Source organism: Protomyctophum parallelum, assembly GCF_964188405.1.
Source record: "Protomyctophum parallelum genome assembly, chromosome: 7".
In the NCBI taxonomy this organism is placed as follows: domain Eukaryota; kingdom Metazoa; phylum Chordata; class Actinopteri; order Myctophiformes; family Myctophidae; genus Protomyctophum; species Protomyctophum parallelum.
The window spans coordinates 4,827,605-4,846,483 of record NC_139705.1 but is presented as its reverse complement, the minus strand read 5'-3'; the positions used below and the strand labels follow the sequence as shown (position 1 = coordinate 4,846,483).

The window sequence follows — 18,879 nt, the reverse complement described above, 5'->3', positions numbered from 1 at the left end:
TCAAGGTTAAGCAGCTGAGCTCCCCAAAACCAGCATTACGCGATAGCAAACAATTGCAGTCAGTCAGCACACAAAAATCTCAGAGGGGATTCAAAGGACCAAAGATTCCAAAAAGTCGATAAACTCAGTCAGACTCGAGGAATTCTCTTTTCCCAATCAAACCATTATTGTTGAAAGGCAGACCAAATACACACACACACACACACACACACACACACACACACACACACACACACACACACACACACACACACACACACACATATATATATATAGTCTGTCAGGGGACTGCAACCTTTCAGAAATGAAATGCCATGTTTCTATATACCGTAGTCAGTGACTGTGCCGTCATTTTACACCACATTAAAAAGTCCAACAAATTTGTTTTGCATATTTCACCTCTGCCAGTGTGTCAGTGATCACCCTCCTTTGTGCCAATGTTGGCAACCGGTGCCAAAGGTTGCCTACCCCTGGTCTATACGTTCTGCTTTGAGTGGAAAGACAACCGGTGTGACGCTGAAGGACTGTTAGTTCCTCTTCAGTCCTGGACACGCACGCATGCATGCACACACACGCACGCACATGCGTGTGTGTTTGTGTGTTTGTCTACTCCAATCTACTAAAACTAGTTAAGAGTAGATTGTTACCCTGAAACATGGCTGTTTTGTTGAATTATTTACTACCGTGCTGACTGAGTTACACCTTGACGAAATGAAAGACCTATTCTCTCTTTGTGACCCTCCACCCCGCCCCCGCCCCCCCCCCCCCCCCCCCCCCCCCCTCTCTCTCTCTCTCTCTCGTATAGGTGCTTGTAAAGGAAATGCGGTGTCATTTGAAGCAGACAGTTGCTGTGGGAGTTTTGTTTCTAGTGGCATTGGCTATTTTCAACAAGGTCCCTTCTAGACTTGTAAGCACTCACACACACACACACACACACACACATTGTGACCCAAAATCTGGATGTAGACAATCTTGCATAAACCTATAGCCTAACATTAATTGAAAATAGGCAGTGGGGGCTGGTGGTGATTTTGGGTGGGGGCCTGGGGGGGGCTATAAGGCAAATGAAAATGAATGAAATCCGCACTCTCAGTCGAGTAAGAGTCTTTGTTTAATAATGATAGTGCTCCGCAGCAGCAGTCATACCAGACAGACAAACGCGTACACCCCCTGGACATGACGCTAGTATGTCGCAGGAATGCACTGGGTCCCATTTTTAGAGTCTTTGATATGACCCGGCCCGGCCGGAAATTGAACCCCGACCTTATAGTCTCAGGGCGGACACTCTAACCACAAGGTCACTGAGCCTATATAAGGCATCCATTATACTATAATTCTACCCAAAGTTCACCCCTACAGCATCACTCACATTCCAGATAAAGTTACAGCAATGTCACTACTGGCGTCTAGGCTATCTGTACTTTGTTATAGAAAACGCTCCACGACAACACAAGCACCAACAACAAAACAGGGGGTATTCCACTGCTCCAGTGACCGTTTTTTCGTATGTGCAACATGTCCGTATATTCTTTTAATATTCACAAACACAAACTAATCTTAAATGTGTTTGAATGATTATAAATAGTGCCAGGATGACATGCTCATTAACATGTCGCTGGAGATTTGTGGTATTGTACGTGATATCGGTAGGTACCACGTATGGTGTATGACCACAGTAGAAAAGAGAAAACATGGCATGACATCTGTTGAGATGGAGCATTAAGACAAAAGAGAGCAGAACTGGACAAGTAAATCTAATCTCCGTCAACTAAATTACAGTATAATAACACTCAACAAACATAATTAATTCATGGAAACCCAACCCTTAATACACAGACCTCCTCCTCACCTTTGATCAAGGTTATAGACACCCTCATCAAACTACTGTGACACTGCATTCCAACCCATTCTGACCTGAGATCAGATTCATACGAGGTTTTCCACTGGACACACACACTGGTCTGATGAACCCATTCTGACCTGAGATCAGATTCTAAAAATGTCAGTCGTTCTTCGATTTTTCAAAAATAGCAGACCTACAAGCTCGTATCGCGCCACTCGGTGGCGCGATATGAGCTTGTAGATCTGCTATTTTTCAATAGCTAAAGCATAACATGATGCCAACACCAAAATGGGTGCCCGGTCAGAATAGGTTAAATGAAGGCTGCAAACCACCAATGCGGAAGGCATGGGAGGTATGCTTGATTGAATATCTTTTAGACAGAAATGATAACGGCACAGATGAAGAGGTTACTCTCCCTTTGGCCTGCTGAAGAGTGGATTTTCAGGCCTGTTTTAAAGGAAACCAGTGTTTTCATTTTTTGAAGGAAGGAGTTGGGGCATTCCACACTTGGGTGGCAGTGCGGTAGAAGCAGTGGTACCAGATTGTTGTTCTAGTATTGTTCACATCGCTCACTTCTTTTTGGTCAGGTAATATTAGTATGCAGGTACTGAGGGCATATATTCAAGTATTTTTATTGAAGTTTGTACATAAGACAGGACAGACAACAGATACATGACAATTACAGAATCCCATTTTCAATTGCTTTAAAACTCTGTCTTCTACTCGGAGCCAACCTACAGTAGGCTATCGGAATGGGTTGCAAAAAGGTGGGTCATGGACCCCAGGTCGAGAAGTAGTCGAATAAGTTTAGAATTTGTATTTTACTTGCTTTACTTACATATTGTAATTACTTCAGAAATTGTAGTAGTTGACTTTTGTATAGTTTTATCTGTGATTTACATTATATTGGTCTTTTTAAGAAGAGTTTTGTGGATACATTGATTGCTCTCCCAGTACAGCATTTACAAAATAAATGAGCGCAATTGAGATACTAAATTGTCTGTCTGTCTGTCTGTCTGTCTGTCAGGAGACAGCAGACAGTGTGAGACGTGTGAGACAGGACTTGGCAAATGCATTGCCAGATGCATCCACAGACCTGACATGGACGTCCACTATGAGGATGAGCAGCAAGGACTCTTGGATCGAACAGGGAGGTTACTTGCCGTTCAACGTCTCTTATCAGCTCCTGGCCGGAGTGCCAGCTAGCAGGCACAGTGAGTAAAGACACACACATTGGTTTCTAAAAAATCTCCCATCAGTCCAACTGTAGCCTGTGAGTGAGATTCCTATAGAGCACCGAAGTCCTGACGTAACTCGCTCATCCCTTCGATTCCCCCGGTTCGCGGAAGTAATTTCTCTATGGAGAATAACATGGGCTCATTTTAATATCGTCTCATATGAGCGTTGTGGTCCAAAAATAAACAAGCTGTCTCGGCGTTATTGTCGGGGAGGTGTCTCTGTATCGTTTGCAACAGTCAGTCACTCATATAATGATACAGTCTGCTTCTAGCGAAAATGGAACTAATTCAGCAGCAGTAGCATTAGCGTTTTCTCTCAGTCAGTTGATTCTTCATATCCATATGAGTGAAGCGGCCGGGGTGACGTGTTTATCTTTCAAACACAGTTCTTATATGAGGCGATCTAAAAAAAACCCTATGGGGATTGGGATTACAATGGAAATAAAGAAATACATGAACCTGTGTATTGACGCCCTCCACTGAAAGTGACGTCAGACTTCGGTGCTCTATTGTTAATTCATTCCCAGCAACTATTAGATAAAGTTTCATGAAACAAATCCAATTGTTCCGTTGAGTGTGCAATGAAGAGAGGGAGTGCAAATAGAGGTGTCGTATGTTATGTATGGGGAACAGAATTATACCCAGACACAGAACACCAGACTATGCCACTGGGAGTTTCACACCCAGAGAATATGAGAACACGTTGAAACGATTAATTTGAGTGGAGTACATTATCACGTCTTTCAGCGGCGATTGCGTAAGAGAACAATAATGGGAGCATTCCCACGGGAAAACGATGTATAGTCAATCTCTATCGGAGGCTTTTTTCAAGCAACATCAGAGACCAACATCAGAGACCAACATCAGTCTCTCCGTTGATGTGGATGGGGCGGAACCTGGCCCGGGACAGGCTGCCACCCCCTCAGCACCCCTATACTTCCCTCGGTATTAGCGCTTTAATGAGTACATATGAACACATGCATGCACACAGTAATTTCCTTTACACACGTCTACAGTTATAGGTGACATACAGCTCAGCTGTCATAAAAAATTACAGGAGAGATATAAAAATAAAAATAAACTAGAAAAAGTGCCCTTCTGGGCACAGGTCTCCACCAGGAGGATAGGAATGTTTAGGAGTAATATAAACATGTTTTTTGTTTGTTTGTTCCAATCTTTGCCAATCAGGATGGAATATGGGAAATGGTGCAGATCCGTGTTGATCGCACGCATGCACAATCCACCTGTTGGTGGCGCTATAACAGGCCAATGTGAAATGGGTGGGCTATATTCCTCAGCCTAGTAGGAAAGTGCGTGAAAGATTTCACGTCAAATTGCACGCTGCGTTCATGATTTGAGGCTTTTTGTTCAAAACTGGCCAATCCTGCAAAATTTGAAAGCCAATGTTAGCCAATTAGGATGGAATATGAAATATCAGACACATCCGTCTTGAGCACATGACAATGGAGATACTGTGTAACGATTTGCAGGATTTTTGGACAAAATCCGGAGGAGTAATATCCAAAAATGTGTTTTACAAAAGTCGGCCTCCTGGTGGCGCTCTAAAAGCCAGATGTGAACTAGAGAGACTGTGTACCAATTTGCGCGATGTTTGGACAAAATCTGTAGGTGTACTGTGCAAAAACTTGTTTTGCACAAAGCGGCCTCCTGGTGGCGCTATAACAGGCCGTTCTGGAAATGTTGGGGCAGAGGTTCATCGTTGGCATCCAGGGAGTGTGTGCAAAAATTGGCATCGACCGGGTTAACGGTGCCGGAGATTAGCTGCTCACGGACACACGGACGGACACACGGACACACGGACGGACGGACGGAGTGCAAAACATACTCTCCCCCCATGCCTTCGGCCTGGTGGAGACAATAAAGTGCGTAAGAACAAAAAGAGTGATTGGGATAAGCAAGAGTCTCAAGAGAAGAACTAACCGAGTCCACTGGTCCCCCGCGGTGGAAGGCGTGAATCTGCATATGCCACTCATATCATATTCGGGCAGCCCTACTGTCTCTTTCTGGAGGGTGTGGGAGAGGTTAGCCACGATGGCTTGCAGCTTCTTCCTTAATTGTTCCAAGGACTGTCTAAAGAGGACGCGATAGCGAAGACCGTACGGGCGACGCGACCTCTCTCTAATTATCACTCCACAAATCAGAAAATAGTGTCACCAGGCATAAAAAACCCAATTTTCGGCATGTTTTTAGGTATAAAATGTGATCAGGCTGTGAATGATATATCAACAAATCCATCTGTAAATGTCTGCGGAATATAGTTATGAATAAGACTGGAACGTTTGGTGTATGTGAGTTCAACTGAAGTGGAGATTCTTTGTCCCAGGTATGAGGAAAACTCATTTTGAGAAAACGGCCTTTAAAGATTTGTATTGTAAAATTCCAAAACGTTTTATTTGAAGCCACTATTTTGAGACAAAATATCTCATCCAAACCTTGGCAACAACATATAATGGCATATATCATTGGAAAGGTCTGGACCTCGAGCTGACTGTGGTCTGATCCAAATATGGTCACTTCCTTTGTACCAACAACCAATCATGAAAATAGAGATGGTGGATTTTCACCCAGAAAAACGAGCTGTCATTGGCTAAAATAAACTATCAAAATAAACATCTAAATCAGTATTTTTAATGTGTATTTTGCTTTAGTTTGAAAGAAAACATGTTTAGGAAGCAAAAAAAATCATGATTTTACCTGCAGTGTCTCGCCTTAAAGGCTCATACATACTCCCATTTTTGGTGATAGGTTATCACCGTTTTAGGTGATAGCTTATCACCTAAAACGGTGATAAGAGTCGAGGCCATCATACTCGCGGTGATGTCCTTTTTTTTTTTTTTTTAAGATTTTTTTTTTGCGGCTTACGCCTTTTATTGATTTTTGAAGGGACAGACAGTAGGCTGACAGGAAACGGGAGAGAGATGGGGGATGACATGCAGTAAAGGCCGTGTCGGGCTCGGGAGTCGAACCCGCGGCACACTGCGACTGGATTACCAGTCAGGTGCCCAGACCGTTACGCCACGGCCTGGGCAACGCGGTGATGTCCTTAAGGATTGACCCCGCCTCCCTGTGGTTTACCCAACTTCTAGACCAATCAGTGAACGGGGTGATAGCTCCTAGAGTGAAAAGACTCGTCTGATAGTAAAAACAGAGAGGTGGGTCTGTGTCCGCGGTGATAGCTGATCATCACCGTGACTGACGTAATGGTGTAGTTTTCCAACCCTTTAAAAACTACACCACGGTGATAACCTATCACCAAAAACTGGAGTATGTATGAGCCTTTAGACAGTCCTTGAATTGTTCTCACCTCCGCCATCACCTCCACACCATCCTTTATTTTTATTTTTATATATATATATATTTTTATCCCACGATTTTGTAACCCATTTTTGTCTCCACCAGGCCGAAGGCATGTGGGGAGAGTATGTTTTGCACTCCGTCCGTCCGTGTGTCCGTCCGTGTGTGTGTGTGTGTGTGTGTGTGTGTGTGTCCGTCCGTCCGTGAGCAGCTAATCTCGGCCACCGTTAACCCGGTCCATGCCAAATTTTGCACACACACTCCCTGGATGCCAACGATGAACCTCTGCCCCAAACTTTCCAGAACGGCCTGTTATAGCGCCACCAGGAGGCCACTTTGTGCAAAACAAGTTTTTGCACAGTACACCTACAGATTTTGTCCAAACATAACGCAAATTGGTACACAGTCTCTCTAGAGCCATTCAACGAAACCGGTCTTTCACATTTCTCAGACTCCATCCTGATTGGTTAAGATTGGCTTCCAAATTTCACAGGAGTGCTCAGTTTCAAACAAAATGCTGCAAATCATGAACACATCGCGTGATTTCCGTGAAATTGTGCACCCACATTCCCACTAGGCCGAGGACGAAATGCCACATGAACAATTTCAACTCGGCCTCAAGGTGGCGCTATAACTGGCCGGAAAGTGTTTTTACCTCTAACTGCACGGATCTGTGGATAACTTTGTATGCCAACTCCCTAGAGGCCAAGGAAAAACCTTTGCCTGGAATTTTTCACATCTGCTCTTTATAGCGCCACCAGGAGGCCCACATATGTAAAACACATTTTCTATTATTACTCCTTCAGATTTTATCCAAATTTCACGCAAATCGGTATACACTATCTCCATAGTCATGTGATCAACACGGAGTGGCACCATTTCCCATCTTCCATCCTGATTGGCTAAGATTGGCTTCCAAAGCTCACACGATTCGTCCATTTCGAAAAAAGCCCACAAATCACAAACACAGTGTGCAATTTCCCTTACATTATACACGCACATTTTCACTAGGCCGAGGACGACATGCCACAATTTATTCCTCAAAATCAGCCTCACGGTGGCGCTATAACAGGCCAATTCCTGCTTTTAGCTATAACTGCATCGATCTGTATACAACTTATGTATGCACACATGGAAAAACATTGTACGTGCATCCCTCCAACACGAACCTCCGGCCCAAATCTTCCTCAACAGCCTGTTATAGCGCCACCATGAGGCCACAACCTGACCTGCCCTGGTGGAGACCTGTGCCGATTGGCACTTTGTCTAGTTCACCCCTGTGTCAATCATCTAATGTGATCCTGGGCTCTACACACCCTCCTCCAACCTAGTCCCCATATATGGGGGACAAGGGGAGAGCAACGGACTTGAACTCATGCTTCCTTCATGCCTGAGTGTCCAAGTTGCTCCTTTACACCTGACAGGGGGGAGTTTCCCTGGTTAGACGTAGCGCCTGGAAGGAACACGTTATTCCAACCAGTTCCTTTCCCCTCCATCAGGCACCCCAGCTGGCCAGGGGGAGGCAGTTTAGTGACCAGGATTACTGCATGTTTTTTGTGAGGGTACCTACCCTAGGGAACAAGGGGAGAACATGCAAACTCCACACAGAAAGGCCCTTTCGCCAACCCCCGCCTCGGGTATGGGCACTGATGACGCGGAGGAGGAGGAAACACACCGCCAGCACCCACAGCGTCCCGAGCGGGAATCGAACCCAGGACCTTCTAGCTGTGCGGCGACAGCACTACCAACTGTGCCACCGTGCCCCCCTCCACACCATCCTTTAGGCGAAGACTCCCAAAGCACGCTGCCCCGGGGTCCGGGCAGCGCGCCCACACGCCTCCTCCGCCTCCCAGTTCTTCTGCGTGTGTGTATAGTCTGTCAACACACGCAGAGATGACAGATCAGAATAGATCGAATAGATCGAATGTACATACTGTATTTGTGTGTGAACAGAACACGCACACATACCTAATACAATAGTGACTCACCTGTATATACTTTCTGTATCCTTTCTCAGGGTTCCTAGCTATCGGTCTGGCGTCGGTGAAGAGGCTGAAGGGCAGCTATCTCCTCGCCACGCTGCACTCCGTATTCAACCACTCGTCCCAGGAGGAACGCTCCGACATGGTGGTGGTGCTGCTGCTGCCGGACTTCGACCCCCTCTGGAGGGACGGCACGGTGCGGGGGATCAGAGCCGCGTTCCCCTCGGAGCTGGAGCAGGGGACGCTGCTGGTGATACACGTTCCTCAGCAGTACTACCCCCCTCTCACAGGTATTACCCCCCTCTCACAGGTATTACCCCCCTCTCACAGGTATTACCCCCCTCTCACAGGTATTACCCCCCTCTCACAGGTATTACCCCCCTCTCACAGGTACTACCCCCCTCTCACAGGTACTACCCCCCTCTCACAGGTACTACCCCCCTCTCACAGGTACTACCCCCCTCTCACAGGTATTACCCCCCTCTCACAGGTACTACCCCCCTCTCACAGGTATTACCCCCCTCTCACAGGTATTACCCCCCTCTCACAGGTACTACCCCCCTCTCACAGGTACTACCCCCCTCTCACAGGTACTACCCCCCTCTCACAGGTACTACCCCCCTCTCACAGGTATTACCCCCCTCTCACAGGTATTACCCCCCTCTCACAGGTACTGGTTTTGTTTTTGTCAATGTGAGTTTGTTGAACAGAACTCTGACCTGAGATCAGATTCTAAGAATGTCTTCTACATCCTGACAGTTTTCATTCTGACCTGAGATCAGATTCTAAAAATGTCTTCTATGTCAGTCGCTCTTCGGTTTTTCAAAAATAGCAGACCTACAAGCTCGTAGCGCGCCACTCGGTGGCGCGCTATGAGCTTGTAGATCTGCTATTAGCTAAAGCATAACATAATGCTAACACCGAAATGGGTTCCAGCCCAGAATGGGTTATAGGCCCGACGTCAAAATAAGAAAAACGTTCGTTCTGAAAGAATGTATATTTTGAAAGATCTGTGCCGCATTTTTACGATTTTTCGAAAATAGCAGACCTACAAGCTCGTAGCGCAGATCCATGAGCTTGTAGATCTGCTATTTTTCAATAGCTAAAGAATAACATAATGCTTAGTTAAAACACCAAAAGGTGTGTGTGTGTGTGTGTGTGTGTGTGTGTGTGTGTGTGTGTGTGTGTGTGTGTGTGTGTGTGTGTGTGTGTGTGTGTGTGCGCTCCTCCTCCTGTCCACATGTCGAAGTGTCCTTGGGCAAGACACGACTGAACCCCACGTTGCCTCCAATGAGTCGGTCGGTGTGTGAGCTCGCCACCGTTGGTGTGGGAATGTGGGAAGTGAGGGCGCTGGCGTCGACTGTTCGCCGCTTCACCTCCTAATGTATGAATGAATGAACCATTGCCTAAGGAAAGTTCAATGTCGACAAGACTCTGATGAAACTGTTTTACAGTGCCTACATCGAGTCCGTCATTTCTTTCTCCATTATCTGTTGGTATGGTAATCTCTGCATCAGAGACAAAAATTCCCTAGGGAGAATTGTAAAAGTGGCCTCAAAAATCATTGGCTCACAAATGAACGGCCTAGACCAGATCTTTAAGAAACAGGTACTTAACAAAGCCCTGTGTATCCGATCTGATGCTGCTCACCCACTATACGGAGAGTACATCCCTCTCCCATCCGGCCTTCGCTTGCGAGCCCCTTATTGTGCCACAAAAAACAGGCACAAACATTCCTTTGTCCCGGTCTCTATTCACACACTGAATGCTGCCGTGCGTAGATCGAGGATATAACCTTATGATGAGCACTTTTACTTTTTACTGTATTATCTTGTGCCTATGTCTATGCACACGAACTTTTATGACCTATCGCATAGCACTTTAAACGCCTGCACTTTAATGGTTGTGTGCACCTTTTACTCTGGTATCCGCTATGTGAACTGTTTGTTGTCTGTACTGTTTCATTCATTGTTTAATGTACTGTCTATGCTGCAGCCCAATTTGCCCTTCGGGGACACTAAATAAACTTGAACCTTGAACCTTGTAAAGTTGCTTTGAGCACTTGGAAAAGCGCTATAAAAATGCAATTCATTATAAAAATGCAATTCATTGTGTGCGTGTGCGTGTGTGTGTGTGTGCGTGCGTGCGTGCCCAGGACTGAAGAGGAACTACAACGACCCTCCGGACCGCGTCTCTTTCCGCTCCAAGCAGAACGTGGACTACTCCTTCCTGCTCCACTACAGCGCCGGCCTCAGCCGCTACTACCTCCAGCTGGAGGACGACGTGGCCGCCGCGCGCAACTTCCTGTCCGCCATCGGCAGGCACGTCGAGCAGCAGGACGCCGAGCAGGGCCCCAACAAGAAGTGGGCCACGCTGGAGTTCTCGGCGCTGGGCTACATCGGGAAGCTGTACCGCTCGGCCGACGTCCCCCTGCTGGCGCGCCTGCTCTTCGTCTTCTACCAGGAGATGCCCTGCGACTGGCTGCTCACCCACTTCCACCGGCTGATGACGCAGAGCGAGCCCATCCGCGTGAAGCCCTCGCTGTTCCAGCACATGGGGCTGTTCTCGTCCTTCCGGGGCACCCAGAACAAGCTGAAGGACAAGGACTTCGACGAGTCGCCCGACTCGCCCAACCCCCCGGCGGAGCTCTTCACCGACATGTCCGTCTACGCCAAGCACGTCCCCCGCGGCGCCTGGGACCCCGGCAGCGGGTTCTTCTGGGGCCGCTCGCCGGTCAAAGGGAACCACCTGACGGTGGTCTTCAGAGACCCCGTCGCGGTGGTGGTGAAGGGAGTCTCAGTGGAAACGGGGTCCTCGGGGAAGGACCTGCTGCAGTCGGCGGTGGTGGAGCTGGGCCGCGAGCCTTACGTCACGGCGGAGGGCGGAGCGAAGAGCTGTAAGAAGTTCCACCCGCTGGGCTCCGTGGAGAAAGGGCGCTTTGTCGTGACGGACGTGGAGAAGCAGCACGGCTCCTCCTCCTGTCTGAGGATACGAGTCACGGCCGATCAGAACGACTGGGTCGTGATCCAGAGAATCAGGGTGACGACATGAAAAAAAAGGATTGCCTCCTCCTCAACACCGTGGACACTTTATACAGGGTCAAACCAGACTTGGTCATTTATCTGGTCACTTTTTTTTCCTTCTTTTTTTAAGAATATTTGTGCCCGTTTCTGCCATAGAATGTACAGTGAAAAGAGAGACAGGAAGAGGAGTGCTGAGAGAGAGAATGATATGCGACAAACACATTCTCACCCAAAGGCATCACCTTTGACTAACGTCGCCTGCAAACCAGGCGATTCCTCCAGTGCAATTTTTGTTTTCAACCCATTTTGGGGCGGGAACCCCTTTTGGTGTTAGCATTATGTCATGCTTTAGCTATTGAAAAATAGCAGATCTACAAGCTCATAGCGCGCCACCAAGTGGCGCGCCGAGTGGCGCACTAGTACAGGAGGGAGTGCCTGCTCATTTATAATATATGCATCTGTTGTTGACTGGTGGCTCGGCCAGTTGGTGCACATGCACAGAGACCATCTGCTCAGTACGGACCAAATTAAGTTTGAATGTTAAGTTTGAATGTTAAGAAAAAAGAAAATAAGAAGCGCTTCGTGGGTTCAACCCATTCAGGCCTGACATCGAAATTAAAAAAAATGTCTTCTAAATCATGACAATTCTCTGAAAGATTTGAGGCACATTATAACTGGCACAAGTTCGCCCGCTAGCAGGGTGCACGGAAACAGTCTAGAAAACCAACGTGTTCTCGGTCTATTATGTCCTTCACCTTGGTCAACCTCTTATTATAACAGGAATACTTTATGGCAAAACCTGTTCATGTTTAAAGGTAGCGTAAGTGATATTATTTTGGGTTTTGGTGAAAAGGTTATAGCTCTTATATTGTCTGATAGTAATAATTGCTGTAGAGTGTTTGTTCAACAGCAGGGGTCTTTGGGTCTCTCTTTGATAAATAGAAAATGTATTTTCAGGAGTGTTGCCAATTTCAACCAATCAGATGAGACTATATCGTCAGCTTCAACGTTGTAGCGTTCCTGGTTTCAGGGCGTAGGCCTATATGCTGTACGGGCTCGTTATCCTGATTGGTAACACGACATGTTCTGTTTACCAAAGTGCTTGAGAAACTGGGAACAAACACAGTGTCGTCTAGTAATGATTACTAGACTATAAACACAAAACATTCCTTACCTTTCATGATTTGTATGACAGTGACAGGGTATGCCTTTGTGTAGTCTACTGGAGATTAGGGATGGGTCCGATTAATCGATTAATCGATTATCGTTGATAGGACCCGAAATCGATTATGAAAATTAATAATCGATTATTATTTTTTTTCTTTCTGTTTAAAAAAAAAGAAAATCTGTTGGAAAGGCAATATTGTCATCCAAACAGGACAGGGCTATAGGCCTACCAAAGTGTGCCTGGGATGTGTGTGTAGCTCTTAGAGTATATAACTCTATGGTTTAGCTGCATGACTGAGTGGAAATTGATTCCAATCACGATACAGGTTTGGAGGATTTAGCAGGTGTTGGGAATTTACCTAATCAGGCCTAGGCTGGGGTTGCTATGGTGATCAATTGGATCGACAGTGGTCCAGGGACCACCAATGGTCCTCATTTAAAAGATGGAGTTAGTAACCAAATGGACCCTTATTAACTCTCAAGAGTTACAATTGTTACAATTGTTAATCAACTACATCAGGGGTTCCCAAACTTTTTTGACTTAGGTACCCCTTGGGGGGAAGATTTGTTTTTTTTTGTAGGGTTCATAAAAAAGAAAAGAAAAAGGAAATTATATTTTTTTTAAAAGCCCCCCCCCCCCCCAAAAAAAAACGATTAATCGATTAATCGTTAATATTGAATTATACAAATCGATTTTCATTTTGGACACATTTACACATCCCTACTGGAGATTGGACTTTGGTGTACTGTGTATATATATAGTTCTGAATATCTGAAGTCAGGGAATACTACTATGTACTGTATGTTATAATACTATTGTATTTCTAAGCGGGTTTAAGACATGCAAGCACATGCACGTACTGTAGCTTACTTCACACTGGGTGTGATTTATAAATGATATAGGTACAGGTTATTACATTGTTTGATTGCAGCTGTCCTTCATCAAATAAGGATGATGCATACGCTGAAGGTGCCCACTGCCCACACCTTGACTTTTACAAGCTGATTGGTTGAGGGATTTATTAACAGTTTGCAGAATTACAGTACATTTCAAGTACAACTCAATACAAAAACTGTTAACTGTGAGTGGACGACACCATAAAGACTTTGGCACAATTTAAGGCTTCAAAGGGTAGGGTAAGTGATTTTCTTTGGTTAAAAGAAGTGTTAAAATAGCTCTATATTGTCATAGTACTTGTAGGAGCCACGATGGTGCAATATTATTGGTTATGTTGGCCTATTATTTTTGAACACTTGGTGGCCGGCTTTGAAGTGACAGCACTGGTTGTGTATTTAGAGGGCACACAGGTGCAGTGATTCAGGTTAGACACAGGGAATGGGGAGCCTGCAGCAGAGACAGACAGACAGACAGACAGACAGAAAGGAGACTAGCTACAATATCACTGGTATATGTTTGTTCATTTCAACTGCATCAAACTATTCAATAAATACCCTCAAACTGGAACCCTTGCTTGGACATCTGTTTCTGTGTACTGCGTGGTACTCTACCATACCTGTGAAGTAAAGTGCCAAGACAATAGGACACTGGGAGGTGAAAAATGGCCTTTACAGTATTCTTTGCTGTAGAGTGTTTCAGTAACAGGAGTCTCCATGGGTGCCCGCTGGCCTAGTGGTCCATTGCACATGCCATAGAAAGGTCTCACCTGACAGCGTGTCGCGTGTTCGAGTCTCTGCATGTCTCCCCCCCCCCCCCCCATCTCTCTCTCTCCCCCTTTCCTGTCAATCTTCACTTGTATCTATCAATAAAGGTAGAAAAGCCGGCCCAGGCCGTAGCGTAACGGTCTGGGCACCGGACTGGTGATCCAGTCGCGGTGTGCCGCGGGTTCGACTCCCGGACCCGACACGGCCTTTACCGCATGTCATCCCCCCATCTCTCTCCCGTTTCCTGTCAGCCTACTATCTGTCCCTTAAAAAAAAATCAATAAAAGGCGTAAGCCGCAAAAAAATATCTTTAATAAATAAATAAAAGTAGAAAAGCCGGTTCTAAGGGGGGTGCGTCCTGCCCACCCAATCAAAGGTTATGGAGTGTGTGTGTGTGTGTGTGTGTGTGTATATATATGGCCAAACTACTGTAATGAAGTAATTGTTAAATGTATTAACTGTCCTACAGTACGTCAAACTGTGCATATCAGTGCATGGTCAAAGGGGAACAGACCCCCATTCAGAAACACCGCCATTCAGAAACCCGGTTAGGGTTAGTGTTCTGAATGGCGGTGTTTCTGAATGGCGGTGTGTAACCGGGCAAAGGGCGGCAGTGAAGCAAGACTTTTATTGCAGTGAATGGAATGAAGTTGGCACGGACGATCATCTTTTAGGGAACCGTGTTGCTGTTGGACAGATTAACATATACTGCATAAACAATATAAAAGCATGATTTTCAAAAGGACAAAGGACACTGTACTTTAATCGTCTGCAATAAAAGCCCTTTGACCTGCTGATATTCACCGTTTGACGTGGACAGTCAATAAAAATGAACAGTTACTTGATTACACTAGTGGTCCATTGCACATGCCAGAGAAAGGTCTCACCTGACAGCGTGTCACGTGTTCGAGTCCCTGCATGTCTCCCCCCTCCTCATCTCTCTCTCTCCCCCTTTCCTGTCAATCTTCACTTAAAAGCCTAAAACAAACCTAAAATAAAAAAGGAGTCTCTGTGTCCCTCCAATTTCAGCCAATCTGGAGAGAGTAGCCATTTATCAGCGTACTTTTTAATGTGTTCAGTTCCAATTTTGTCTGCTCATTTCTTCGTGTCATCACATACAATTCAACTTGTTTAATCCGATTCCCGACTGCGTTCACTAATCCTGATTGGATAAGCACAGCACTATTTCCAGGCCTGCCCATTGAACAGGAACTGGTTGCCAGTCGCGTCTGAAGTCCACTATGAGCTCCATTGCCTTGCTTACAGGTAGAAAGTAGACACCTCCTGCAACAACAGCTGAAAAGCATCCAAGCCCATTGGCATCAACAGAAGTGTAACAGTGTTCTAAGAAACTGGAGACTGGCTTACTTTTGGGGGATGGCTTCGTGGATCAATGAAAGCCTAGTACACTACACTACACCTCCGATCACCCCCCAGGTCATCTTTGAGCAGGCCACCATTGGACAGGTTAAGAAAATTGTGTCTGACCCCTCCCATGTACTATACCCTGAGGCTAATGCCGTCAGGTAGGAGATACGAGGTCCATGCGTGCAAATACAATAGGTACAAGCATTCCTTTGTCCCTCTGTCAATCACACTCCTTAACAGTGTCCTTGCAGAAGGCAGACAGGGTAGGGGTCGAAGGTTATGAGGTGATGTTCTTTTGCACTAGTTATGTTGGTGTGTGGTTTTTTAATGTTGTACGGGTCACTGTGTGCCCTTGTTGTCTTGTATTGTATTGTATATTGTATCTGTATGCTGCAGAGCGGGTCCTTGGGGTCCAAGACAAATGTCTTCCTTGGGAGACAAAATAAAGAAACCTTGAACCTTGAACCTTGAACTAGTAAGAACGATAGGATGATAGACACCTCCTGCAACAACAGCTGCAAGCAGGAAAAGCATCCAAGCCCAATTGGCATCAACAGAAGTGTAACAGTGTTCTAAGAAACTGGAGACTGGCTTACTTTTGGGGGATGGCTTCGTGGATCAATGAAAGCCTAGTATAAGAACGATAGGATGACTGGAGCAGAACAAAAACAATAGTTGGACAGATGAATCAGGTTTTCCAGGTTTAGCATCGTTTTGGGGATAGGTTGAGTGGGTGCTGCAGCTTGTGTTTGCTTTTGTTTTACACGAGCAATGATAATGTCGGAAATGTCAGAGAGAATAATGTCGAGACTGTAAATACAGTAGGAAAAGCTGCCTGGCCGTAGTGTGGTCAAAGGTCGAGCGCTCAACCCTTGACCACGGCCTTTGACGACAAGGGCGGCTGATGTTAATCTATTAAATCTGATGTTATAAAGATAAGGTTGTTTTGTTTGAATAAATTACAAAAAAATATATCAGAAACTGTAAATACTCATGGTTTATTTTAAAATATAATAATATATATATATATAATTCTGAATAAACATTCAGGAGAAAGTACTGCTCATTCATTTAATGATGCAGCTATTTAAAAAAATTGAGTCGGTTCACAATCGTATGATTTTCTTCAGAGGTCAATGTGACACCATGAATGAAAGAGAAATGATCCTTTACACACCACTTGAGAGAAACATAAGAGTGTGTATACATTTAAGTTGTAGGCCTACTATAAAGAGAGAAAAGAGAGGAGGTGGGTGTGTGTATACATTTAAGTTGTAGGCCTACTATAAAGAGAGAAAAGAGAGGAGGTGGGTGTGTGTATACATTTAAGTTGTACTATAAAGAGAGAAAAGAGAGGAGGTGGGTGTGTGTAATACATTTAAGTTGTACTATAAAGAGAGAAAAGAGAGGAGGTGGGTGTGTGTATACATTTAAGTTGTACTAGAGAAAAGAGAGGAGGTGGGTGTGTGTATACATTTAAGTTGTACTATAAAGAGAGAAAACAGAGGAGGTGGGTGTGTGTAATACATTTAAGTTGTACTATAAAGAGAGAAAACAGAGGAGGTGGGTGTGTGTAATACATTTAAGTTGTACTATAAAGAGAGAAAACAGAGGAGGTGGGTGTGTGTATACATTTAAGTTGTACTATAAAGAGAGAAAACAGAGGAGGTGGGTGTGTGTAATACATTTAAGTTGTACTATAAAGAGAGATAAGAGAGGAGGTGGGTGTGTGTATACATTTAAGTTGTACTATAAAGAGAGAAAAGAGAGGAGGTGGGTGTGTGTATACATTTAAGTTGTACTATAAAGAGAGAAAAGAGAGGAGGTGGGTGTGTGTATACATTTAAGTTGTACTAGAGAAAAGAGAGGAGGTGGGTGTGTGTAATACATTTAAGTTGTACTATAAAGAGAGAAAACAGAGGAGGTGGGTGTGTGTAATACATTTAAGTTGTACTATAAAGAGAGAAAAGAGAGGAGGTGGTTGTGTGTATACATTTAAGTTGTACTATAAAGAGAGAAAACAGAGGAGGTGGGTGTGTGTAATACATTTAAGTTGTACTAGAGAAAACAGAGGAGGTGTGTGTGTGTAATACATTTAAGTTGTACTATAAAGAGAGAAAACAGAGGAGGTGGGTGTGTGTAATACATTTAAGTTGTACTATAAAGAGAGAAAACAGAGGAGGTGGGTGTGTGTATACATTTAAGTTGTACTATAAAGAGAGAAAACAGAGGAGGTGGGTGTGTGTAATACATTTAAGTTGTACTATAAAGAGAGAAAACAGAGGAGGTGGGTGTGTGTATACATTTAAGTTGTACTATAAAGAGAGAAAAGAGAGGAGGTGGGTGTGTGTATACATTTAAGTTGTACTAGAGAAAAGAGAGGAGGTGGGTGTGTGTATACATTTAAGTTGTACTATAAAGAGAGAAAAGAGAGGAGGTGGGTGTGTGTAATACATTTAAGTTGTACTATAAAGAGAGAAAAGAGAGGAGGTGGGTGTGTGTAATACATTTAAGTTGTACTATAAAGAGAGAAAAGAGAGGAGGTGGGTGTGTGTATACATTTAAGTTGTACTATAAAGAGAGAAAAGAGAGGAGGTGGGTGTGTGTATACATTTAAGTTGTACTATAAAGAGAGAAAAGAGAGGAGGTGGGTGTGTGTATACATTTAAGTTGTACTATAAAGAGAGAAAAGAGAGGAGGTGGGTGTGTGTAATACATTTAAGTTGTACTATAAAGAGAGAAAAGAGAGGAGGTGGGTGTGTGTATACATTTAAGTTGTACTATAAAGAGAGAAAAGAGAGGAGGTGGGTGTGTGTAATACATTTAAGTTGTACTATAAAGAGAGAAAAGAGAGGAGGTGGGTGTGTGTAATACATTTAAGTTGTACTATAAAGAGAGAAAAGAGAGGAGGTGGGTGTGTGTAATACATTTAAGTTGTACTAGAGAAAACAGAGGAGGTGGGTGTGTGTAATACATTTAAGTTGTACTATAAAGAGAGAAAAGAGAGGAGGTGGGTGTGTGTAATACATTTAAGTTGTACTATAAAGAGAGAAAAGAGAGGAGGTGGGTGTGTGTATACATTTAAGTTGTACTAGAGAAAACAGAGGAGGTGGGTGTGTGTAATACATTTAAGTTGTACTATAAAGAGAGAAAAGAGAGGAGGTGGGTGTGTGTAATACATTTAAGTTGTACTATAAAGAGAGAAAAGAGAGGAGGTGGGTGTGTGTATACATTTAAGTTGTACTATAAAGAGAGAAAAGAGAGGAGGTGGGTGTGTGTAA

At 44.6% G+C, this 18,879-nt stretch overlaps 1 protein-coding gene across 2 annotated transcripts; it reads left to right on the top strand.

Annotated features, from left to right (window-relative positions):
* The first annotated feature begins 832 nt into the window (after positions 1-832).
* LOC310861736 (alpha-1,3-mannosyl-glycoprotein 4-beta-N-acetylglucosaminyltransferase C-like) lies at positions 833-11,450 on the top strand. Of its 2 annotated transcripts, none has more exons than XM_083769334.1 (5): positions 833-907; positions 2,871-3,057; positions 8,414-8,648; positions 8,749-8,768; positions 10,534-11,450. In XM_083769334.1, exons 2-5 carry the CDS (start codon positions 2,958-2,960, stop codon positions 11,427-11,429), a joined length of 1,251 nt encoding a protein of 416 aa, XP_083625460.1. In that variant the 5' UTR covers positions 833-907; positions 2,871-2,957; the 3' UTR covers positions 11,430-11,450. The 2 variants fall into 2 exon arrangements, with proteins under 2 accessions (XP_083625460.1, XP_083625461.1); XM_083769335.1 differs by having other exon boundaries at positions 875-907; positions 2,874-3,057.
* The last annotated feature ends 7,429 nt before the right edge of the window (positions 11,451-18,879 follow it).